This window comes from Rosa rugosa, chromosome 6, assembly GCF_958449725.1.
Source record: "Rosa rugosa chromosome 6, drRosRugo1.1, whole genome shotgun sequence".
NCBI lineage: Eukaryota > Viridiplantae > Streptophyta > Magnoliopsida > Rosales > Rosaceae > Rosa > Rosa rugosa.
The window spans coordinates 39,091,921-39,118,069 of record NC_084825.1 but is presented as its reverse complement, the minus strand read 5'-3'; the positions used below and the strand labels follow the sequence as shown (position 1 = coordinate 39,118,069).

Here is a 26,149-nt window from a genome sequence, read left to right as displayed (position 1 = left end):
TTTTGTTTCTTACATTCAGGGTTTAGATCAAGGATAGACTATCTTGGTCATCCTGATGTACTATGACTTTCTATCAATGCATTTTATTTTATTAAAAAAAAAAAAAAACACACACACACACACATTGCTCTCTTAATATGATCACTCCTGAGATGCAAACCATGCACACAAGCATACAAAAAAAAAAAAAAAAAAAAAAGGACAAAAAGGGGCGCAACTACTGCACTATGCATATATATACTAGTTGGTGTATTCATCTCATTATTTTCATGGTTTCATTAGCCTTCCGAGTCTTGATCGGACTACTCATGATCACCAGCCACCATACCCAATTGTGCCACCATCTTCAAAAATATATCAAGTTATTTTAGCTAACAATTTTTTGAAGCTCAAGAAATGTTATTTTAGGGGCCGTGACTATTTACCCAATTTTAACTTAAAAATTGCCCACTTGCTCCACTAAGAGTTTTTTGACCCCATTTACCCAATCTAACTTCTACTGACATAATTACCCTTATTTTAATCTCTCTCTCTCCCCCCTCACCGATTTCTCTCTCTCTCTCACCGATTTCTCACTCTCTCTCTCCCCCTTCCCCCCCAGCCGGACGGCCAGATGCCGAGCCACGACGCCTTCAGCACCATCTTCTCCGAGATCGGTGTCGGCAAGCATGTCCCAGGCGTAATCTTCGCCGAACTCGAGCCCACCATCTTCTTCTCCGAGATCGGTGCCGGCAAGCATATCCCAGGCGTAATCTTCGCCGACCTCGAGCCCACCGTCAAAGCCCATCGTCCCAGTCGCTGCTGCTCGTGCTAGAAGCTCCCGGAGGCGCTGGTCCCGATGTGGGAATTCTGGTCGGATAGGAACGTCGGCGTCCACCCCCGACTTGTAAGAATTCTTCCTCACCTCGGTTCTTGTGCTCGGCCACAGAGACATTGCACCTCTCTTTGCATATCCCAGGCGCTGCAGGTCCTCGTTCGTCTGGGCCGAGCGACGGCGCTGCTGGTGTCGCCGGAGGAGTGACATGGATTACTCCGGTTGCTGCGTTTTTTTTTTTTTTTTTTTTTTTAAGTATTGTTGTTCAGTTTTTTTTTTTTTGCAAGGAATAGCATTTTTTTTTTAAATGTCTATTGGATTGGAGGCCAATGATCTACTATTTGTTCAACAATGTAAGTAATCTGACATTGCAATGTAACTGTGGGGTTTGTTTGATGGTCTACTGGGGGGCAGTAGACACATTATTGGCCCCCAGTAGACTTTGATACGAGGGACAGGGATCACTATAGTGTGGTGTTTTGATAAGTTACATGTTGTTTTCTGTGTATTAAAGTCAAATTATATTTGAATCCTACAAAAAGGTGAAACTTTGGTGGTCTATTGGGAGGCAGTAGAGACATTGGACTTTGTATTGGGGGGCAATAATATGATTATAAATTGATCAATTGTGCCTGTAGTGTATTCATTTTGGTTTTGGGAGTTCATACAATTCACTGGACGGCAATAATATGATTACTGGGGGGCAATAATATGGTTACTGGATATTATTAGGGACCGGTCGTCGGATTCCGGTCACCAGTCGCCGGCGCCCTGCCACTGGTCACCAGAGGCCGGCAAGGTGGAGGATGACTTCTCCCTCTAAGTGAAAAAGAAGGAGAGGGCAAAAAAGTCTCAAAAAAAAATAAAAAAAAATTAATTGGGTAAAGGGGAAATAATCCCTTAGAGTGTTTTGGGTAAATGGGGTTAAAAAACAGTTGGTGGAGCAAGTGGGCAAATTTTAAGCTAAAATTAGGAGGAAACGACATTTGTGACAACTCTGATTATTTGTACATTTATACATGGTCAATATAATCAGACAGTGCATATTAAAATGCGATTTCGTTTCTTGCATACAGTGTTTAGATCAAGGATAGACCATCTTGGTCATCCTAATGTACTATGACTTTCTATTAATGCCTTTTATTTTATTTGGGAAAAAAAAAAACGCCTCTTAATAAGTCCTCACACCTGAGATACAAACCATGCAAACATACACAAACACTCCGCACTACTGATTACTGACCAAAAAGAAAGAAAAAAAAAACGGCGCCACTGCTGCATTATGCAAATACTAGTTGGTGGATTCATAGCATTATATTCATGGTTTCATTAGCCATCTGATTGTTCCTTGTCTTGATCAGACTCCTCATAATCACCACCCACCGTACCCAATTGTGGCACCATCTCCCCCGCATCAGAACTAAAGGGATTCCAGTGTAATTTCGAGATTACTTTCTTCAAGTCATTGGCTGTGAGAGCAAAGCCTTCCACTTTCGAATGGCATTTGACATTTTCTTTCGAGATAGGAAGATTCGCAAAAGTTACATGCATGTCAGGCGACGATGCCCAAATGATCAAAAGTTCATCTCCATAAATATCACCTTTCTTAAGGGAGGGCTTGCGGATCATCGATGAGGAACCGGTATCTGCTCCTCCAGCAGCTCGAAGAGTAGCATCAGTACTAGTATTAGGTGGGTAGATCAACATAGTGCCTTCTGTGATGAGTATCATGCGATCAAGCTGTTCGTCGATCTTAACAACCCAGCTATTTTCAGTGAACACCACTGGCTTCAGATAGTCGCACATCATTTCTAACACCTTCACATCCATATCTTTAAGGCGTGGTACCTACACAAGAACGTGCATGCATCTCTTAATTAGCCAGCTTACATTGAAAAATTGATGTTCTACTTGATTGAGGTACATACTTTGGTTAGCGTACTCATGCAGAGATCACGCTTCAGAGTTTTTTGGGTTTTAGAAGGAAGAATGGAGAATAGATTTCCCAGATCAGTTAGATCCTCCGTATTACAGTCTTTGCCTTCCACTTTTTGTACCATACTTCTCATTTCCTCCCTCAAATTCTCAGGGACACCATTTCTGTCCATCCACACTTCCAATTTTTGCTTGGATCTCCTCAACGTCCTCCGTCTCTCTTCGTCGTACTGCAATATCATCTGTTTCACAATGAGAAAAGCCAGATCATTCTCCAAGCTAGTTGGGTTCTTAACGCATGACCCATAAAGACAATTTTGGAGATTTTAATCTCAGTTATATTTTCATTTATTTTATCAAATTGAAAATTTCGTTAATAACTGGTTAGATATAGCTTAATAGCAAATGTAATCCAATTAAAAACCCTGCTTGATCAGAGCAAGTGAACAAGCGTACCATACCCCTTACGTTAACACATGATAAACTGTTAGATGTACAAATCGAACAAATTATTAAATATTTATCGAAACCTAGACGGCTTCGCCTGCTTGGGTTGGGGAAGGAACCTAGGGTTTACTTTCTGACAAATTTGTTCCGATCAATGATGAATCTGATCAGTTGGAACTGTAGGGGAATATGCAATGACAATACAAGAAGACCTTTGAAGCAAACCGCTCAGAAACGTACGTAGATGGTGTTTTTGTGTGAAACTAAGATAAGGTCTGAGGATGGGTTTGCCGGCCCGCATCGCGGGCAATATGGGTTTTTCGGGGTCGGAGTTCGAGCTCAATACGGGGCAGCCGGCCAGTCTGGCGGCCTGGCTTTGTTCTGGAACGATGATGTCCAGGTCCTGGTTCGATACGTCTAGGTCTGCAACGCAATGGAGGGCTGTGGTGGAGATTGACCGGATTTTACGGTAATCTCGTAGCGGTTAACGCATTTAGTCATGGAATTTGCCCAAGGCATTGGGTGATGAAGATGCGCTGCAGTAGATCGTCATTGGTGATTTCAATGAAATCCTAAACTTCTCCAAGAATTTGAGAATTTGGGAGGTGGCCAAGATCAGAAAGCCAAATGTGGGGCTTTAGGGACGCCTTGAACTATATTGATCTGATTTATTTGGGATACTTTGGTGTTCCATTTACATGGAGCGATCCGGTGACGAAGGTGAGATTGTATAAAGCTACTGCAACGCAGACTTGGTTGGATTTATTCCCACATTCCAGGGTTCAACATCTTCCTCCAAGTACATCTGACCAGATTCAATTACTACTTTAGGTGGGTGCTAAAAAAGTGGATCAGCGCATTGAGTTCTGTTTTGAAAGATTTTGGCTTCAGAATGAAACTTGTGATGCCGTAGTGAAAGAGAGCTGGGAGAAGGCAGTGCAGGCACAACTGATGTTCTGCGTGACAAAAAAAATTAAGCATACAGACATGGGACTTGATCATTGGCAGAGACATACTTTTGGTGGTAGGAAGCATGAATTGACTACAACAAGGAGTAGGTTGGAAGAGATTCTGGGTTTATCCGGCAGTCAGGAGTTGCATGATGAAAAGCAGTGGTTGGTGCGCCGATTAGAAGCTCTTCTTTCCCTAGAAGAGGCTTCTTGGAAGCAACGAGCTAAGGTGACCTGGTTGAAAGAAGGTGATTGAAATACTGGTTTTTTTCCATAGAAGAGCTACCAATAGAAAAAGGATAATTTCGTTGGTCGGACTTTTTGATAAGAATAGTAATTGGTTGGAAGATGATGTTGGGGTTGAAAAAATTGTACCAGATTACTTTGAAGAGATGTTTAGGGCTTTTGAAGTAGACTTGGAGGCTTTGGATGAGACTCTGGAGGCCATTCATCCATGGGAAATGAACCTTATGCTAGGTGGGCCGTATAGTAAGGAGGAAGAGAAGGCTGCTTTGTATTAGATGTACCCTACTACTAAATCCCCTGGGCTTGACGATATGCTTCCCGTTTTTACAGTACTACAAGGAGTTTATTGGACCGGATATTACTGAAGACTGCATAGCTTTCTCTATTCAAGTCATTTATTAAAACAGATAAATTTTACTCCTATTTGTCTTATTCCTAAGGTGGATAATCCGGAGCATATGTCTGATTTATGTCCCATTGCACTATGTAATGCATTGTATAAACTTTGTTTTAAGGTTATTGCTAACCGGTTGAAGCTGATTTTATCCGAAATCATATCACCCTGCCAGAGTGCCTTTATCCCTAGGAGACTTATTATGGATAACACTCCGGCTGCAAATGAAGTGGGACATTTTATTCATAATAAAAAAGCAGGTGATAAATGTATGTCACTCAAACTAGATTTGAGTAAGGCTTATGATCGAATGAAGTAGGTGTTTTTGAGGAAATTTATAGAGAGAATGAGTTTTGTGACTAGTTGGATTAATATGATTGTGCAGTGTATTTCCATAGTCGGTATGATTTTCCAGTCAGAGGCAAGCCTCAGGTTATGTTGTTCCCACACACTGTTTGAGACAAGGGGATCTCTTGTCTCCATATTTGTTTATGTCGGTGTGGAAGGGTTATTGTGCTTCTTTGTCAGAGTGCTAATGCAGGCCGGTTACCTGGTATCTCTGTTTGTGATGATGCACCTGTTTTGAATCATTTGCTTTTTGCTGATGATAGTCTTCTTTTCGGTGAAGCTTATAGCGTGGCTTGTGAGAAGATTCAGCGTATTCTAACAGTTAATGGAAAAACTTTTGGTTAACAGGTTATTCTTTATAAAAGTTTTGTGGCTTTTAGTGATAATGTTGGATTATCTGAACAAGAGGAATTAGCTGAAATGTTGGGGGTTAATGTGGTGGAATGTCATGAGAAGTACCTTGGGCTTCCTACCTATATGGGAAGAGATAAGACAACAACCTTTCAATATTTGAAAGAGATGTTGGAGAAGAAAGTGCAAAACTGGGAAGGGTGTCTTTTAACTGGGGTTGATAAGGATAATCTAATTAGAGTGGTGGCTCAATCACTTCCTACTTATGTTATGAGTTGCTTCCTGCTTGAATAGAACTTTTGTGATAACTTACAAAAGATTTGTGCTCGATTTTGGTGGGGCAATAATATGGATAAAAAGGAGATATATTGGAAAGCATGGGATTCCTTATGCAAGCCGAAGGAAGAGGGGGTCTTGGTTTTCGTAATTTATGTGCTTTCAATTTGGCTATGCTGACAAAGCAGGGTTGGAGAGTTTTGCATGCCCCAAAGTCTCTGATTTCAAAGATTAGTGTAGATACCTCTACTAGCAAGGCTAGTATCTATGTCACCAAGCATAAACAACACCCTTGTGGGGGGGCCCACGAGCCATGGTGAGACCCAACGACGATATGCACCCCATAGCCCGACGTCCAAGCTACGCTATGATGGTTGGAAGTGCTCAAGAGCTTGTCGGGAAGCCAAGTTCCCAACCTTGCCAAGTTGCCTTCACAACATACTTTCTAGACTAGAATAGTTGTTTTTGTATCCCACATTGGAAAACGAGTGAAGGTTTCCAATGTGAAGGAAGGAGCCTCCCTTCCCTATAAAAGGGGACTCCTTCCCACTTACTCAACATCCCATTACACAACTCTTGTAATCTTGTTGAGCCTCAGGGCCCGACACATAGTAAAAGCTTCAAGTGGACGTAGTTTCCCGCCTTAGCGGGAATTTAACCACTATATATCGTGTCTTCACTCTCTTTCTCTCTCTTCTCTCTCTAAAAGTTAAATTAGAGTCTTCGGTTTCTAAAGTTAACATTGGCGCCGTCTATGGGAAGCTGATACAATGGCTTCTTCACTTACCATGCGTTAAGTCAGCTTAACAGAGCTCAAAGAATTTTTTCTCTTCTTCTTTGAGTTATCTAATTTGTCGCTCAGTAAGCACTCATTTTTTCTTTAATCATCACTCAATCTTAGATGATCATTAACTCCCAATGCAAGGGTCAACTTTGATCAATCTTCTTCCCGACAACTTGTGCCCAAATTTTGATCAAACTTCTTAGCAGCAACTTGTGCCCAATCACTTCTTAGTAGCAACTTATGCACTTCTTGGCGGTTAAGAAAAAAAAAAAAAAAATCTTGATGGAGCAGACTTAACGAGCTCAACACTCAAAATTTGATGGAGCCCTACTTCTCTCTTGTTGGCTCGTCTACCACAAATTCCACCTCCAGTCAACGTCACTTTAAGGCCAGTCAACGACAATTCATTGATGGTCAACACCAACTCAAAACCAGTCAACACCAACATTTTTTCTTTGACAACTTTACTTAGCGGTAAAACAAGCACAAAATGTACTTGGCGGCAGCACAAAGAAAAAGGAAAAATGGGTGCAAATTTACTTTGGGCACCCATAAACACAACTTGGCTATCATCTGTACTGTCAAACTACTCTCTCTTGTTGGCCCGCCAGCGCCAATTACCTCAACCCAGTCCTTCAGGCGGCAGTAACGCCTCATAGCTTCATCGACATAAGCTCTCTCTGCACTCTATCATCAGAACGAGGCCGTCAGGCCCAGTGTCAAGCATCATGACAAACCCTGGTCATCGCAGCTCTTTTGGACACCCAATAGTTATCATTTGTCGCGTCAATTTTGGATTCAGGCTTCAGGATTCCAGTTTCAGTGGTGGTCAAAACCTCCGACAAACTCCAAAAGCCTAGCATCAAACTGGCACCTAAACAAAGGGTCTTCGCCAAAACAATGCATCTGCCATCCGCTAAAACAAGCACCGCCAAGAGCCATCCACCCGAAAGGGCAAAAGCATTCACTCCAACAAAATTCTAGATGGACGACGCACTCGCACTCATTATGCTCGATATGCAGCACAAAGCCACGCTTCGGTATCAACCTGGCAAGAACACCCTCCTTGACTGGGGACTTTCGGGGACTTGTACATACGGCCTCAGTATAATTAGCAACGGTTACGCTCATGCCTCAAGGCATCCCTTTGAGTTACCGGCTAATGCCTCACGGCATCCCCGAGCTCTAACGTTCTTGCCTTCTCGGCATCCCCGAGTTTCCACGCGCTTGCCTTCCCGGCATTCCCGAGCTTTACACTCTCGTCTCCTAGGCATAATGCACATTAATGGAACATTGAATTCTTCTACCATTTTTCATTTGCCACAAATCAAATTAGTTTCGCGTTCCATTAATACGAGCGGATACCAAACTAACATAAACGTTCACATTTGAGTTACAAACTCTCGCATTTATGGCATTTGTGCAACTTACGCCTCACGGGTGTAACCTCATCAACTCAACTTCGTTTGTTTTCTTACGCACACCACGCATTTTACGCATCATATTCACTTCATATGATCATTCTTACTTTGCTTACACAATCATGTGCATTCTCGAGCTCATATGTCATAAACCGATCATACTCGGAGCCATTCACATGTATACATCAACATGTATCGTGCACCTCGTACATTCGGATATGCCAATGCATATCAATGCAACTCACGTACGTTGCCCAATACAACAAGCATTCTACATATACGCATTTTTCTTGTCTTTGTTGTGCAGGTTAACGAGTCCCTTCTTGCTTACGGAGTTCGGGGACTTGTAGGGGCTAGCCGCCTCTCAGACATTGTTTATGCTTGATAACATCGTGTTTATAACTCCCCAACCAAGAAGCTCATCTCACTTGGGGACTTCGGGGACGTGTAGATACCTCTACTAGCAAGGCTAGTATCTATGTCACCAAGCAGAAACAACACCCTTGTGGGGGGCCCACGAGCCATGGTGGGACCCAACGATGATATGCATCCCGTAGTCCGATGTCCAAGCTACGCCATGATGGTCGGAAGTGCTCAAGAGCTTGTCGGGAAGCCAAGTTCCCAACCTTGCCAAGTTGCCTTCACAACATACTTTCTAGACTAGAATAGTTGTTTTTGTATCCCACATTGGAAAACGAGCGAAGGAATGAGCCTCCCTTCCCTATAAAAGGGGATTCCTTCCCACTTACTCAACATCCCATTACACAACTCTTGTAATCTTGTTGAGCCTCAGGGCCCGACACATAGTAAAATCTTCAAGTGGACGTAGTTTCCCGCCTTAGCGGGAAACGAACCACTATATATCGCGTCTTCACTCTTTCTCTCTTCTCTCTCTAAACGTTAAATTAGAGCCTTCGGTTTCTAATGTTAACAATTAGCAAGGCCAAATATTTTTCTTCGACTTCTTGATGGGATGCTGAGCCTCATCCTTGTCCTTCCTATTCTTGGAGAAGCATTTTTTAGGCCATAAGTGCATGTGTTAAGGGAGGGTGTTTGTTAGTAGGTGGGGAATGGGGAGGAGATATCAGTATGGTCTAATCCTTGAGGTACCAAAGGCACCTTCTTTTTTCCTTCTGCGGCACCATTCAAATCTGCAATTTCTAGAGTGAGTGATTTGATTATTGATAAGCAGTGGAATGGAGCTTTGATCAACTAGCTTTTTCAACCTGAAGATAGGTCATTGATTTTATCCATCCCTTTTGAGTATGAGAGAGGTGTCAGATAAGAGGTTCTGGTTCTATGATTCTAAAGGGACAGTCAAGAGTGCTTACAGAATGATTTTGAAGATAGGTATTATGTTTCGTGTTTTCATGAGCCACTGGATCAGTACGAGAATGTCTCTACTCGGAGATGGAAGAAATTTTAGATGACCAAAATGCCTGCCTCGGCCAAGGTATGCATGAGAGATTCTTACATAAGGCAAACGTACCACGTATCTGGTAGGACTGACCAATCAGTGCACATGTCGAGGGTGTTTTGTGTATTCAGTTTAATAAAGTAAGGATAGTTTCATAATACACTTAAAAGTTTTTAGATTTTAATTGGGCAGCTCCACCACCACTTGGTACTTTTTGTCCTATGTAAGAATTTCTGGTTATGCAATTTTACATAATATTTTACATGGCAAAACCAAGTTGGTGGAGAAATTTGTTAAATAATTCTGCCTGTGTTTTATGTAATTTATTTTTGAAAAAATTTCAATTTAGTACCCTGTAGTTTGGGTCCAACATCATGTTAGTTCCTGCGGTTTCAATTTGATCAGCAACACCCCTACACTCTCGATTTCAATCAACCGTGTCTAAATTTTACTGTGTCGTCCATATTAGTCGTTAACTGGGCCTACTTAAAGGGCTAAAGTTGCCATTTCACACAATTTTTTAGATTTGATTTTTATTTTTATAGCATATAATTATTAATAAGAATATAAAAAGTAATAAAATGAATCCAAAATGGTCAAAAATAAATAATTAAGTGAGAGCAAATCTTCCTGCTTCCGTTTGCTATATAGTAAGAGAAAAAAAATTCTTCAAAGATTGAACGTCTAACAAATTATGAACCCAGATAAGAAATCATAGAACAACTACACTGATCAAAAGCAAATTGTTTGTTCAACATATCCCTTATTTTTCGATCAATCCCAGCAACATTTAACACTCAACAGACCAGATCCTAATCCTAATATCTAAATAGTAGCTGCTCTCTCTATCTCAATGAATATGAAAAATCATTCATAAAAAAAAATAAAAAAAATGAATATGAGAAATCTACCAGCAAATGACTAAAAAGCATTCTGCAATAGAGCCCAGAAAGTGATCGGATACCAAAATTGGGGAAAGAAAGAAACACCTAACTAAAGGATTTGAACCCAAATTCAGAATGAATAGCTGTGAAGCAAATATAACTAGAAGTTTATTGGATGAATAGGAAAATTCAAACCTGCAATTGGATGACATAAAGAACACCAAAACCAACATTGAAACTCAAGTAAATATGGCTAATCATACCGAAATTAAATTGGGCAATTGTTCCAAGAACTGAAAGCTCCATTGATCCATAAATCGTACTAACAATCCAATTCCAATTTTACCTCATACCAGATTCATCTTCAAATCCAATTTTAACTCATACCCAACTCTTGATTCTTCTCTAAACTGGCTAAACGTTGATCCTTTTTCAATCGGGGTTTGAAATTCAAAGCACCTAGTACAGCTCACAATCCTCAGAACCCAGTTCCGATCAGCGACATGTCGTGCTTGTCTTTATCAGGATTAGAGGAGGACGATGAAAGTATTGACTCTTACAGAAAAGGAGAGTACCACGCCGGAATTTTGAGAACGAGAAGAAATTAGAAGAGGACCTCTAGCTTCCAGGAAGTTGATGATGTCATTCGTTGTCCTTTACCTTCACCTTCTTCCCAAGACGATCGTTCAACACCACCTTGAACATCTTCAATTCTTCTTCGAAAGTCCTTTTTGAGGGCCGGGTCGGGAGAAGCATTTTGATTAGTGGCGGGTATTTCATAATTGGGATCCGTGGAAAGCGGAGGGTATTATGATCAAAGAGCGAAAAACGCCATGAGAGAGTGTGAAACGGGCCGGGCCGGAATCTATGGCCGCGGCGATGGGGAAGACCAGATTGGAGAGGGAGAGGGACTTGGCGGCGAGCTCATCGGAGAAGCGGTCCATAGGGTCGAGGTGTTTGGCGTTGAAGAGGGTTTGGAGGTCAGAGAGAGTGGAATCGATGGATTGGGATTGAGTATTGGTGGGGTTTTCGAGGTGGCGGAGGTCTTCGAGCTCTGTGACTATTCGGGTTATGGTTTCTTCCATAGCTGATTTGGGTTTGAGGTCGTTGTGAGACTGTTTAGGTAGAGGAGGTGGGGGGAGATGGAGGAATGGGGGAGAGGAAGAGAGAGAGGGATGGTTTTTTTCCTTCGATTAGATTTTTTTTGTTTTTTTTTTTTATGTAGGAAAATTGTGTGAAATGACAAATTTAGCCCTTTAAGTGGGCCCAGTTAACAGCTAATATGGACGGCACAGTAAAATTTAGACACGGTTGATTGAAATTGAGAGTGCAGGGATGTTGCTGATCAAATTGAAACCGCAGGGACTAACATGATGTTAGACCCAAACCACAGGGTACGAAACTGAAATTTTTCCTTTTTTTTTTTTTTAGGGGGTGGGGGGTGTTGAGAATGTTGAGCACCTGTGTAGGAGTTGCCTTTTTACACAAGCTGTGCTTAGGACTCATCAGGGTTTTGGATTGTGCTTAGATACAGTGAGACTGCCACTTCCCTTGGTTGACTGGTTTCTGTTTTGTCTTACTAATTTTCCTGAAGCATCTTGGGCCTTGTTACTATTTTGTATTTAGGGGGTTTGGAGAGAGCGCAATTTGCGAGTTTGAGAAGGTAAAAGCTCTAGTGTGGGTGACTTGGTTTTTTGGGGTACATTCTAGTGGTTGGAAAGCTCATCTAGAGGGGGGTGGTTAAGGATTAATATGGATGGTTCTTTTGATAATGCTGCTAAACAGGGAGGGATTAGAGTAATTATTGGGGAGAGTTCTATAGGAGAGTTCTTAATGTTGAGCACTTGTGTAAGAGTTGCCTTTTTACACAAGCTATGCTTAGGACTCATCAGGGTTTTGGATTGTGCTTAGATGCAGTAAGACTGTCACTTCCCTTTGTTGACTGGTTTATGTTCTTTCTTTACTAATTTTCCTGAAGCATCTTGGGCCTTGTTACTGTTTTGTATTTAGAGGGTTTGGAGAGAGCGTAATTTGCAAGTTGGAGAAGGTAAAAGCTCTAGTGTGGGCGACTTGGTTTTGGGGGTAGGATCTAATGGTTGGAAAGCTCATCCAGACTAGGGTGGTTAAGGATTAATGTCTTTTGATAATGCTACTAAACAGGGAGGGATTGGAGTAATATTAGGGAGAGTTCTATAGGAGAGTTCTTAATGTCTCTTCTGCAGAACAGGTTGAGGTTTTGCTGGGGAGGACAGCTCATACTCTAGAGCATGGGCTTTTTCCGGTTATCTTTGAGACAGATTCTTTATTACTTGTTCAAGCAACTAAGCAGCCTAACTTTTTTATTGACAACAATTATAAAAAATAAAAAATAAAAAATTTGGACTACCAATAAATTTTAAATTTCCAACAATTTCAATGATTTACGGACTCACAATAAACAACCCACGATAAATTAAAACCCATTAAAAGAGCCAAAGGGAAACAAAAAAGTGTTCAAATAAAATTTATGAAAAAAACACCCTTATGGATAATTCCATTAAGGCCTCATATTCAATGTATGTCGCATACCGAGCGTCCAAACTCAGGAGAATTAATTTGCATATATTCAACAACATTATTGTTCCATGATCTAAATCTAAACCCGTCGTTTTTTAAATGAATATTTAAAACTATCTAAACAAAAAAAATCATTCAACTAGAAGATCATGGAACTACACTATTTGAACATATGAAAAATAAGCTGGAGAAAGTTTAGAATTTGGACGTGAGTATTTTCTTCCGAAAGACTAAATAGTATTCAATTAATCTTTTTTTTTTTTTGAGTATTCAATTAATCTTCAAATTATATCAAACTCAACACACCCTCCATATAATCCCCTAAGTACTCCTTTCCGGTTTCATATCCTGGCTGATCAGCTATGGACTATTTTTTATTCCGGTCATACAACAGTATTGATATTATGGAACCTCGGGTAGTCAGGTACTTTTCTTATTCTATATCAATGAAAACACAAAACAGGAAATTTATCACTAACCTGCATCTTTCCAATAACTATAGTCAGTAGAAAAAGGCCACCAACAGAAATGACGACTACAAAGTAAATTTCCCACAGGTTAGAACTTGTTTGTAGATTCGTGCCAAAATTACTGCAAAAAAAAAAAAAAAAGTTTATTATTAAAAGACATAAGCAATATGTACCACAAATTATAACAACTAGCATTTTGGCACCCGCTTATGCGTTTGCTAATTTGCTTTAATCTTTTTCTTTGAGCATTTAGAAAAGAAAAAAAAATGTAAAAGTAGTACTAACGGCTACATGTGGGATTTTTTTTTTTCCTCTTTTTTTTTTTTTTTTTTTTTAAACCCTTAACCCACCCCACCCTTACATATGTCAGTGAGAATCGAACCCATGACCTATACAATGTTGGAATTATAATTTACCAACAGGTCACAGCTCACCGACTTGATATTTGGATCTAGTTGAGTAAAATCATGTGATTTTGATTCATTCTTCTTCTCATGGTTGAAGATACAGATAAAAAGAAGAGTAACCGATTATTGTATCTCATGTTCAATGGTGTTTTGGTAAAAATAAGGAGGTTTACTTAGCGTTTCAAGTATTCTAAAAAGTAAATTAGAGGTGTACTAAGTATGGGAGGTCCAAATAGAAAATTTGGAAGTCCAACTAGAACCACCCTTCATTTTTTAGTTCATTTTGTTGGAAAAAAAAAAAATAGTTACCCTAGCCTCTTATATTGCTAACCATTTTAGATAAGAGTACAACTATTGCCACCTTACCAAACTCTTTGTTCACCTTAATACTTTTCTCAACCTACTTAGTTAAATTTAAATTATAATCTGCTTAGGTTACCCATAATTTTCAAATTGCCATTAGGTGTAAACTTCCATATAACTAAAAAAAATTATCATCTCATGTGTTCGGTAAGATTCTACAGAAAATTAATGCAATGTTCGGTAGTCCTATACCTAATAGTCCCTTAGAGTTTGGCAAACGTTTACTGAACTAATCTACAACGACAAAGCCATCCAAATTCTTTGACAATATCCATCGAATAATACAAAAGCGTTAGTATACTTCTAGTGAACAAAATGCAAGCTACAATATGTTAGGATCAAGAACCATAGACAACAGAATTTGATGATGAAATGCTAAGAAATGTATTCCATTGATAATGTACGTTTGGTATAGGTGTAAGTGTTTATTAGGATGTAATAAGTAATAAACAACATAGTTATTAGTAAATTATTGTCCATAATTGTCATTTTGTATTAGAGTATATTAGTCGTTTAATAAATGAAGCAAATTTGGTAGCGCGGCAATAATCGCATCTTTTATATAATACTCATGTTAATTAGGTTTATCTCTCTCTCTCTCTCTCTCTCTCTCTCTCTCTCTCTCTCTCTCTCTCTCTCTCTCTCTCTCTCTCTCTCTCTCTCTCTCTCTCTCAATTCTGAACTAAGATCCGATTCAACATTCAGCAATAGATCCGAACCTGTCCAACTTCCCCATCCTCTCCTACATCATGGGCCGCCTTCCCACCATTAGATCCAAGTCTACCATCGATGACATCTCCGACCTCGAGGCCATCCAAATTGACGATGGCCAGCTGCCGTTGATCAATCTCTCCAAGAAGCTCAAGGAGCTCATCCTATGTATATCGCTTGAGCTCGGTCACCTGGAGGAGCTGGAGCACACCGGAGCGGGACTGGCTAAACTTGGCTTGACGCTGGGTTCTTAGGACGGTGACGCGGGAGAGAGCAAGAGTGAGGAGTGGTTTCAACTTTGATGTCTTTTGGCTCCTTCTAAGCAAAGTGTCTGAGCTTGCTTTCCCTATTGCTTTTTGTGTGCTGCTCTCTTGTAAATCACAGCACAACAAAGGAGCTCTAGGTCATTTATGAAATAACGATGATAAAATTGAATGTGCGACTTTTTAAGAGAGAAATAAGATGCCTATGGATGCGGTTCAAAGTAAGGTTTGCTTGTTAATTCTTTCAGCAGTGTTTGCATTTGTGGTGGTGAGCTATCAGCTGACAGAAATTTGATGCTCTATCGAGATCTGCCGACAGCCCTGCACAGGCCCCTGTCGAGACGTGTCCCTGCCTCTGCTGACACTTGCCGAGTCCCTGCACAGCCCCTGCAGCAGCTCCGCACAGCCCTTGCAGCAGCCCCGCATAGCCCAGCCTAGCTCCGGCCACCAGATTTCTGCCACTTTTCCGGTGACCTTTTTCCGGCCATCTCCATCAAGTTTTCCGACAGCTTTTCAAAGTAAATTTTTCTAAAAGTTCTCGTTTTTGAAGTTTTTCATTATTTTCCTTCTTTTCCTCAAGGACTTGCAACCTCCTTTCTTCTACCCCTCTTTCTTCTTCATAGGGGAGACCAAAAGCCGAACTGTGGGGGTTCGTGCTCACTCCAAGCTTAGAGCTTGTAGAGTCCTCCAAACTTAGAGTTTGTTGAGAAGAAAAAGATCAACCATATACATCGTTGTTTTGATCTAATCCAAACCCCTCTTGGAATCGGATTTTCTTGGAAGCGACTACGCTCAGAAATCCCTAATTTCTTGGAAGCGACTACGCTCAGAAATCTCTAATTTCTTGGAAGCGACTACACTCAAAAATCTTATAGTTTTTCGTGGTAGCCTTTTTCGCTCCAAAACTAGCCCTAATCTTGTGTTGCTTTTCAAGATGAGCAACTGAACAAGTTGAACTTTGTTCCACTGGAGACAACAGGCGCAGGATACCATATGTGGGTCCGAGATGTGCGCCAACATCTTAAGGCTGATGGACTTCTAGAAACCATCCAAGAGCCAAGTCAGAACGTGCTTACTGTTGAGCAAGCTATCGCTTTTGAAGTGAATCAAGCTAAAGCCATAATTCTCATGACAAGGCACATGAATGACGCGCTCCAAAGTGAATACCTCAACGAGGAAGAGCCCAGAAAACTATGGGTGGAACTTGAGCAGCGATTTGGCAACGTTCGTGACTCTCTGCTTCCTGATTTAGAAGTGAGATGGCATAGCCTCTGCTTTTGTGATTTCAAGTCTGTACTTGATTATAACTCAGAAGCTCTTCGTATCAAATCTCTAATGGAGTTCTGTGGAAAGACCATTACTGATACGATGTTGATCGAGAAGACTCTCTCTACCTTCCCCATCTCTGCACTAATGATTTCTAAGAATTATTGAATTGATGTGAATGCAGAACTTATCACAAGATTTCATAAGCTTATTGGTGCCATGAATGTAGCTGAGAAGCACGACAATATCATTGTGAAGAACTATAATGCTAGACCTGTGGGAACCAAGTCTATTCCGGAGTCTAACTATAGTCACGCCCTAAGGGAGGACACAAGGAGCGAAACCATAAGAGTAGGGACAATTATGGACGTTCTGGTCCATATAATCGCCCCAAAGAGGAGAAAAACAGCCAATAAAGGCGTGCAAGGAACCGTGGAGGTCAACATGTGAAGAGAGAGAGAGAGGCGATGCCTCTGGCCATGGTGGTGACACCACCAAGAGCAATGGTTGTCCAAATAGCACCCCAAAGGCGCCTCGATCAAGAGAGCCTGACCATAATGATGTTTGTCTTCGATGTGGATCAACCTGACATTGGGCCAAAGCATGTAGAGTATCCCAGAATGTTGCAGACGCATACAAGGCGTATCGTGAAGTAAGGGAGGCGCACTACATGGAGCAGGAGGATCAAGAGGACGATCTCGCTCTTAGGGTGGACGACTTCAAGGGCCAAAAAACTGGCGATTTTGATTAAGTCCTTTTATTTTCCAAGAGATGTAGGCAATTGCCATATTATTTTTGTAGTAGATGTCAATGGTTTAGTCTTTTTTCAAAGTAGGCGTACTCAATGTAAGTGTGATGTCTAGGAAGGTTTTGAGATTAGTGGTATTTAAATAAGCCTCGCTCCACCAACATCTCTCTACTCACCTCGTCACATTTGCATTGGAATTACCAAAAGAAGTTAGACGACTGTCATTGTTTTGCATTAGCTAGTTTATTGGATTAGGTTTTTTTTTGTCAAATAAATAATGATGTAATTCTGTTTGGCTTATTAATAAAAGTTGAGTTTTTTTCTTTATGACTCCTTTTTAATTACGAGCTTTTCTTTTAGGAATGGATTCTGGAGAACTACAATGTCTTGCTGATAGTGCGACTGCGCACACCATTCTACGCCATAGGCAATTATTCTTAGAGATGTTGCCTACATATTCCTCTGTGACTACGATGACTGAGCCATCAGGTTTAGTTGAAGGACATGGAATGGCCCAATTCCTATTGCCTAATGGCACCTTGATTAAAGTCGCAGAAGCTCTCTACGCTCCTAAGGCAAATCGAACCTTATTGGGCTTTAAAGATATAAGAGCCAACAGATTCCATGCTGAAACGCATACTGAGAATGGAAAAGTGTTCCTTTGCATCACCTCTAATGATTGCGGACGAAAATCTTAGAGAAGCTTATGTGTCAATCTAGTGGACTTTATGTCACTACAATTCGACCAATTGAATCCAATAATGTGATAAGAGAAGATCTCTTGGATTCAGACACATACTGGCTTTGGCATGACCGACTAGGACATCCTGGTCGTGAAATGATGATCCGTATACTAAAGACTTCACACGGACATCCATTCTTTAAAGTGAGACGAAGCAAGAATCGAAAATGGATTCCTGGACTTAGTACGATCGCTGTCACCGCTGCTTCTGGCACTGTAGCTGTCCTAAGCCGCCCAAGTCCCTTGTGACGATGCCAACCATGGCCATGACGCCATGGATACTTCTCCCTATGGCCAAGACGCCATGGATGCCACTTTCCATGGTTCCAACACCATGATGGTGATGTAGTCACACATTTTGCTTCTAATAGCGCTACTAACGCTCAGGCCCAACCAAAATGCTCCTTGGTTGCTTCTAAGGCCCCTCGCTTATTTTCCAAAGCTTGTTCCTTCAGGAAATTAGGACCGAGACCGTCCTACGCAAAGGATCCCCAAATGCTCATTTAATTCTTACAGAAAATCCAAGAGGATATCTGTGGATCAATTCAACCATCATACGGACCTTTTAAATACTTTATGGTTTTGATTGATGCGTCAACACGCTGGTCACATGTCGCGCTGTTCTCCACTCGAAATGCTGCTTATGCTAAACTCCTCGCCCAGATTATTACTCTACGGGCTCACTACCCTGACCATCCAATTAAGTCAATTCGACTTGATAATGCTGGAGAGTTTACATCAAAAACGTTCGATGACTATTGCATGTCACTGCAGATTGATATAGAACATCCAGTTTCCCATGTTCATACCCAAAATGGTCTCGCGGAAGCCGCTATCAAACGACTACAGATGATAGCACGGACATTGGTTATGGGCACCAGTCTCCCTGTTTCTACTTGGAGATATGCAATATTGCATGCAGCGACGCTAATTCGTCTACGACTCACTGCCACCAAATCTTACTCTGCGTTACAGCTAGTGACTGGGTACGAGTCTGATATCTCGCACTTACACATTTTTGGGTGTGCCATTTATGTGCCTATTACGCTGCCACATCGTACTAAAATGGGTCCACAACGACGAATGGGCATCTATGTTGGCTATGAATCTCCAACTATCGTCCACTATCTTGAACCCTTAACAGGCGATCTCTTTACCGCTAGATTTGTGGATTGTCACTTTGATGAGACAGTTTTCCCATCGTTAGGGGGAGATAAGAGATAAAACACAGATGTTCAACAAGAACGACAAGAATTGTCGTGGTCTGTCCCCACAATGTCTCATCTTGATCCCCCATACAATCCGAACTTGAAGCGCGACGAATAATCGAGCTCCAGAACGTAGCAGATACTCTGCCTGATGCGTTTTCTGATGTTGCCAAAGTGACGAGGTGGCACCCCTGCCCAGGATGGCAGTAATGAGGCATCTATGGCCGCAGGTCCCGCGAGGAAGCGTGGTAGACCGATTGGTTCGAAGGATTCTCACCCTAGAAAGAGAACAAATGAGGCACAAACAAATCCTTTGATCATCATTACTCAAAATCCGTCTCATGAGAATATTTCGGATTATGGTTATGTCCAAGAGACATCATTTGGGGACGCCTCAATGTCAGAACCTATTCCTGAAAACGTAGAGATCTCTGTAAATTACACTAGTGTACATGGGACGTGGGAAAGAAGCTCCATCATCGTTGATGATGTATTCGAGTATTCCGTAGCGCATGAGATTATTGAGACCGATGACATCGAACCACGCTCCGTTGATGAATGCCAACATAGAGCTGATTGGCCAGAATGGAAAGATGCGATCCAGGCATAACTTGATTCTCTAGAAAAAATAAGGTTTTTGGAAAGGTTGTACCAATACCGCCCAACACCAAACCAGTTTGTCATAAATGGGTATTCGTTAGAAAGCGTAATGAGAAAAATGAGATTGTAAGGTACAAAGCTTGACTTGTGGCACAAGGCTTCTCACAACACCCTGGAATTGACTACGATGAGACCTATTCTCCCGTAATGGACGTCATTACGTTCTGTTACCTTGTCAGTTTGGTAGTTTCTGAAAAACTAAATATGCAGATTATGGATGTGGTTACTACGTATCTATATGGGGATCTAGATACAGAAATATACATGAAGATTCCAGATGGACTTCAGTTACCCAAATCAAGTGGCTCTAAACCACGGAGCGCATTCGCTATAAGGTTGAAACACTCACTATATGGATTGAAACAATCTGGACGGATGTAGTATAACCGTCTAAGTGACTACTTGATTGGTAAGGGATATGTCAACAATGAACTATGCCCATGTGTGTTTATAAAAATGACAAGTTCCGGATTTGCAATAGTAGCGGTTTATGTCGATGATATGAACATAATTGGCACCCTTAAAGAGTTAAGGGAAACCGCTGAACACTTGAAATTCGAGTTTGAGATGAAAGATCTTGGAAAAACACGATTTGCCTCGATTTGGAACTTGAGCACCGTAAAGATGGTATCCTGATTCATCAATCAGCTTATACCCAAAAGATGCTTAGGCGTTTTAATACTTTTCATTTAATAGAAAGTGATAGCACCAAAAATTTCACTTGATCTAATTCAAGGAATCATCTAAGCTTTTTAATATTTTGAATGGCAACATGCACAATTGTAAAGGAGACAACTCCATTTCAAGTGAAGATTCTTGATCAAAACACTGTTTGTATAATCTTACGAAACAGTTATCGGAGTTGGTCTGTTGCTAGCACGTTGGGGGATTTGGCAAGAAGCTTCGTGGTCTTTAGGGTTTTGAAAGCAAACTTATACATAGATATTAATATAATTCCATTTCTTTTAAATAATTCCAATTATAATCTAATTATTGGGGCTTCAAGAAGATGGGACCTGAGTTAAAACCATATGATCATAATTGGTGTGGTTGAGGTTCTTGAGGGTCTTAACACAGCAAGGAAGGACGTGCATGGATTGAAAATACTAGTTTGATTGCAGAGGTTTTGTCCAAATTGGAGAAAATAATCCTAAAGTTTTCGCTCTCTAGCTAAAAAATGGGATGCAATGGAGAAAGTTTTTGGTTGCTGCAATTGTTTAATAACTAAATACTTTTTTTTTCTCTTAAGAAAAATATAATTTTACAAAAACATATACCATGTGGAAATTATAGGGTGATGATATGGCAAGTGCCATGTCATTTGGGATCTTATTTTGGTATAAATTTTTGGAATCTCTAGCATTTTTCTTTATTTATTAGTAAAATGAGCAAACGATTTGTTTATTTTCCATAGAGCTAAAAAAACCTAAATTAAGAGAGTGAGAGAAGTTTATTAAAAAGAAAAAAAAGAAACAAAGCTTAAATATTTTACGTTGAATGTGAATATATAGGTCAATAAATGTATAATGTGATAATAATGCTAACCTTAGATTTCGAAGGCCCCACCAAAAAGAGAAATACAACTTTTCAAGAGTCGTTGATTTTTTGTCACCGCTTGGAACAGCTTCAAGAAATATTCCAAAATTAAATGTTGAAGCATTTCTTGAGCACGTATCATTAAACATTGTGACATTAGATTCAGGAATGAGAGCGCAATAATCCGTAATTAGACATCCCATACAGCTCTTGAACCAACATGATCTTATTCGCTGAATAGAAAAAAAGTACCAAAATGCTCCTAGCACCTGAAAGAATAGAAATGAAGAAACTAATTAATGATTTGAAAAAAAAAAGTATATTTCAATCCAAAATTAAATAGCACCAAATGAAGATAACCAGCCGATATCTAGCTAATTGTTTTTTTTTCTTTTTTAAGAAAATTGTCATTTTATAGATTAACAAAATTACACATAACGATCCACCCTAATAGGATTGTAAAAAAGAATTATTACTTAAGTAATTCAATCTTTTTAACAAACAATGAAGCCCATCTAAAAATACCCCACACTACCTGTGAAAAACTAAAATGTGCATAGATATCGTGGGTATTCTTGGCGACAATTCTCAAACCTAAAAATCTACCAACTTCTCCCTCAAAAGAGGAGAAATTCTGACAAAATAACAATAAAAATAAAAATAAAACCCTAACCAATGCTGATGCTGGGCAAGCCCCAACAGAGAAGCCCAAGCCCAAGAGAAAAAAAGGTAAGCCTAAGATGAAAAGGACCAGCCCATGAATTTGGGCAGAACCCTAGCCACAGACGGCTCAGCCACCTGCATAACCTGTGGACAACCACAGCCACGGCCACTACCAGCCTCAGCCAGCACGCCCCGTCGCCAGCAAACATTCGACGTCTGAAGGCTCAGGCCTGCAACCACCGCGCCAGAGAAGGACCACCACAAAAGCGCCCCTTTCGTGGATCCAAATCGGGCCAAATCCAACCACCATATCTCTCATTTGTGGTCAACACAACATCCTTGTAGAAATTTACATCACCAATCGGAGCCGCATCAACGGCCTCCCAAAACCCGCAGATCGAACCTTGTGTCCATCAATCCAATCCAAAGAAAGAAGAAGGATAAGAGTCTAACAAGTTGTGAACCACACCGAGGATGTCCATCTCCATTGTTTTCCGGGTAACCAGAGAAAGGGGAATGCCCCCCACCCACACCAGCCAAATTTACCGGGCTGTCGCCGAGGAACCCTAAAAGAGCCACCATCCTCTGAAAAACTCTTTTTTTTATTTTTTATTATTATTATTATTATTTTTTTTTTTTTTTTTATCTATGTAGCTAATAAGCTAATTGCTATTCAAAATTTAGACTTCGACACACTAGTTTTAATTTATTATTTATATCCATCCACTTCGGTAGGCTAACCCCGTTTGGTAAGTAAGTAGACATATATTTTCTAGTTTCTAGGGAAAGCCAAGCATTAGTTGATAAAAAAATAATAAAATAAAAAACTTTACAGATGAATCTTACATGACCAGCGAGGAAGTAGAGAATAAAAACACTCAGAAAACCTCCATACATGACTGTCTCTCGGTACGGTTTAAAGAGTAGTACAAGTCGATAGACCCTTGGTACATATTGGGCAGCAAGAAAGAAATTTGCAACATATATATCATTCAACTCTCCACCACGTCCCATTCTGAAATGAAGAGCCAGTAGCACCTGATAAGAAAGAATTGATTAAAAGTCCAGCCATTAATTAATTCATTACACCAAGCTAGTTAAACCTAGTCAAATAATAACAGCAGTGACAAAATGATGTTTTTTTTCGTAAGAACCATAATAAACCATAATTTTTGTTTCTTATTACTTACTTGTGGAATGGGAAGAACGGCGAGAATGTTAATTATAAGATGTGATTTTAAGGGATTCTTTTTCCAAGATCGCCAGACTTGATATACTATGAAAGTGAGATCAATAAGTGATCGCAAAATAGTAATTCCAAACCCCATATCTTCATCAAATCGAATGCACATATCATCATAATCGATGGAAGGTATGTACAAGAACAGAGGATCTATTATCAGTCCAATGACATATGAAATTACAAATTTCATATTCCATACTTCCATGGATGTTTTTGTTATCATATCCCATAATTCCATGAATGTTTTTGTTATCATATTCCATACTTCCATGAATGTTATTGCTCCTGAAGATCGTTCACTTGAAAGTTGCACTTCAAATGGGATAGTGCTGATTACAAAGGGAAAAAAAAATAAGCAATCAGAAATTAAATAAAATAAAAAACTTTTTCAAGACTATAAATAAAGCATAATTGTCAACCTTAAATTTGGCAATAATTGTCGATTTATACCTCCAACTTGCAATTGCAAAAATTAACCCCATGAACTTCCCAAAAACTGTCAATTACCACCTCTTCTGTCAAATTCAATATTTTCCATTCAAATATGAGGGGTAATATGGTCTCTAAATTATTTTTTTTCATCTAATTTATTATTCAAAGAAATAAATATAAAATGACCCTATCATCCCTCATATTTGGATGGAAAACGTTGAATTTGATGGAGGGGTGCAAATCAGTAATTTTCGCCTAGTTCAAGGAGTTAATTTTCGTAATTACAAATTTAGGACGTAAATTGACAATTATTGTCAAATTTAAGATGTATTTTAGCAGTTATGCCTATAAACAATATATATTTGGAAAACTAAGAACTAACCTGCTTATCTCAACTTGGTGCTCCTCCTTCTCCTGGTTAATCATAATTTATGCCCCTTTTATGTTGGATAGAGTGCCTAAAACAGCCAGACCAAATTGAATCAGATACTACGTACAAATTTCCGAGCGATGCGCTCCAAAGGAAAAAAATGGAAAACATGGAAACTGTAGATGATTAGTATAAAGGATTTACCCTTCAAATACCAATATATGTGCTTTTCTAAAAGGATCTCTGGAGACTGGAACTGCTGTGAGCCTATGATTTCAGTTACTTTGCAGCAGATCCTACTTCCTAACGAGAAATAGCCAGAAAGTATATGGACCGAGACTAGCCAGTAATGAATATGGAAATGCACATACTTGGTCTTGTAACACAAGTGCAACACCCCATGATGATTATTATATAACTATTTGGTAGGCGTTGATGAAGACCTTGCGATGCGCGACGTCTTTTTCTTCGTTCATTTCTTCCACTACCAACAGTTTTCGATCTTATAACGTGAACTTTTTTTGTCTGCATTTGCTAAGCATCTAATTAATTATTTTTAATTAGAGTGAAATCAGTCCAACCAGGCGTTCACATGGATCATCAAATCCAACAACATTGTTACTAGGTAAGAAAATTTTAGTTTTATTGTTGTGATCTATTTTCTTTGATAATCAATTAAAATTATACACAAAATCGATAAGAGTTGTCTCCTATTCTTAGTTGGCTGGAAAAAACCTTGTACTTCTAAATGCGTCTAAAAGAAAATGAAAAGCTAGAGTGAGTCTATGGCTTTTCCCGACTGGACGCTCTCACCGCTGTGTTCTGGTCCGGGAGAGGAGATGTTGTGGCTCCGATCTTTGCGTTGGTCGTGATCGATGGCGAGTGTTCCACTAGAGATTTAAGGTATGAAGTGGAAAGACCGCGGGTCTAGTGTGAGACTTCAATCACTATGAATGTGGCTCTATCGGCGGCGGAGGATTTGGGGATGACTGCGCCAAGAAAGATTTGTCCGTAAAAATCTATAAAAAAATTTATACATTAAAAAAAAAACCCACACTATTATTGAAGAAAGATTCACTGCAAAAGCTTAAATGAAAAGGGACATACATGTGCACAAGTACCTAGTCGTCTCATAAAATAGATAAAAATAAAAACATGCTTTTGTAGGCAAAAACATTTCATGAGGATAAATAAAAAAATAAAAAAATAGGTATAATTGCTAAATTGCTACTCTATGTTTGACTTTAGTGTTAATTTGCTACCCTAGATTTTATTTCAGTCAATTTGCTACTTCAGGTTTTATTTTAGCCATTTTGTTACCCTTCCATCAAATTTGCTACTCTAAGCTTTCAAAATTAACCAACTTATTTCCCTAAATTTTCAAAATTAGCCATTTACTACCTTAAGTTTTCAAAATTAATTAATGTTTGGATGAAGAAGTAGACAAATCAATGTGACGAAAATGTGGCAAATTGGCTAATTTTGAAAACATAAGGTAGCAAATTGGCAAAAATAATACTTAGAGTTGCAAATTGGCTAATTGAGAAAACCTAGGATATCAAATTGACTGAAATAAAACCAAGGCTAGCAAATTGACACCAAGGTGAAACTTAGAGTAGGAAAATGGCTATTAAGCACAAAAAAAAAGGACATAGTTTTACTGATAAAAATGTCACTAGCAAATACGTTTGCTGAAGAAAATATCGTCAATAAATACAAATTTGTTTCAAGATATACTATTTGGTGGAAACCCTAACCACTTAAGAGAGAAAATGCAAAGTGAGAGCCATGCCTTGTCCGATGGCTCGCCCTCGTGGCGTCTTCGTCGAACTGGCCAGCAACGGCCTTGTTCACGGTGATGGATGGTCCGGTCAGAGTAGAGGTTTTGGGGCGATTGCGTCGCTGTCCAAGGTGCTTGGAGGAGTTGACGGGAGTGGGTGACGACGGTTATATGGCAGGAAGGCGGGGCTGGGTTCGCCTTACCCTAGATAGGAGCGCCGACAAAGTGGTGGGTGGCTTAAGATGGTGTCGCGGGATCGGAAGTCGCCTGGTGGTGATGACTGTATGGTGGCGTTGCTAAGAATTGTCGGGCTCAAATCAGATTGGGTATATTCGATCTGGGTTGACTTGAATCCAATCCCAATTTGGAGGTTTGGATTCAATCTTGGGAGGTTGTGACCCGATCTGGTTTAGCAGGATTAGATCCATTCTGGGGCAGTTTGGATCCGATCTGGTTTGCGAGTT

General features: G+C 40.0%; 1 protein-coding gene across 1 annotated transcript; it reads right to left on the bottom strand.

The window, feature by feature from the left end:
* Positions 1-1,794: 1,794 nt before the first annotated feature.
* On the bottom strand, positions 1,795-24,357 carry LOC133713586 (cyclic nucleotide-gated ion channel 1-like). The gene is made up of 8 exons (XM_062139621.1): positions 24,110-24,357; positions 23,918-23,993; positions 23,051-23,432; positions 22,707-22,898; positions 21,207-21,466; positions 13,303-13,414; positions 2,743-2,991; positions 1,795-2,662 (listed from the first exon to the last, which is right to left on the bottom strand). The coding sequence occupies exons 2-8, from the start codon at positions 23,959-23,961 to the stop codon at positions 2,144-2,146; spliced, it is 1,758 nt and encodes a 585-aa protein (XP_061995605.1). The 5' UTR covers positions 23,962-23,993; positions 24,110-24,357; the 3' UTR covers positions 1,795-2,143.
* Positions 24,358-26,149: the final 1,792 nt, after the last annotated feature.

What these genes read in the sequence shown, in the direction of transcription:
- LOC133713586 (XM_062139621.1), bottom strand. Translation starts at nt 23,961, where the DNA reads ATGATTAACCAGGAGAAGGAGGAGCACCAAGTTGAGATAAGCAG. An exon ending in CCGTTCTTCCCATTCCACAA is followed by an intron (nt 22,899 to 23,050) that starts GTAAGTAATAAG and finishes CTTTCTTATCAG; the next exon opens with GTGCTACTGGCTCTTCATTT. An exon ending in TCTACTTCCTCGCTGGTCAT is followed by an intron (nt 21,467 to 22,706) that starts GTAAGATTCATC and finishes CTATTCTTTCAG; the next exon opens with GTGCTAGGAGCATTTTGGTA.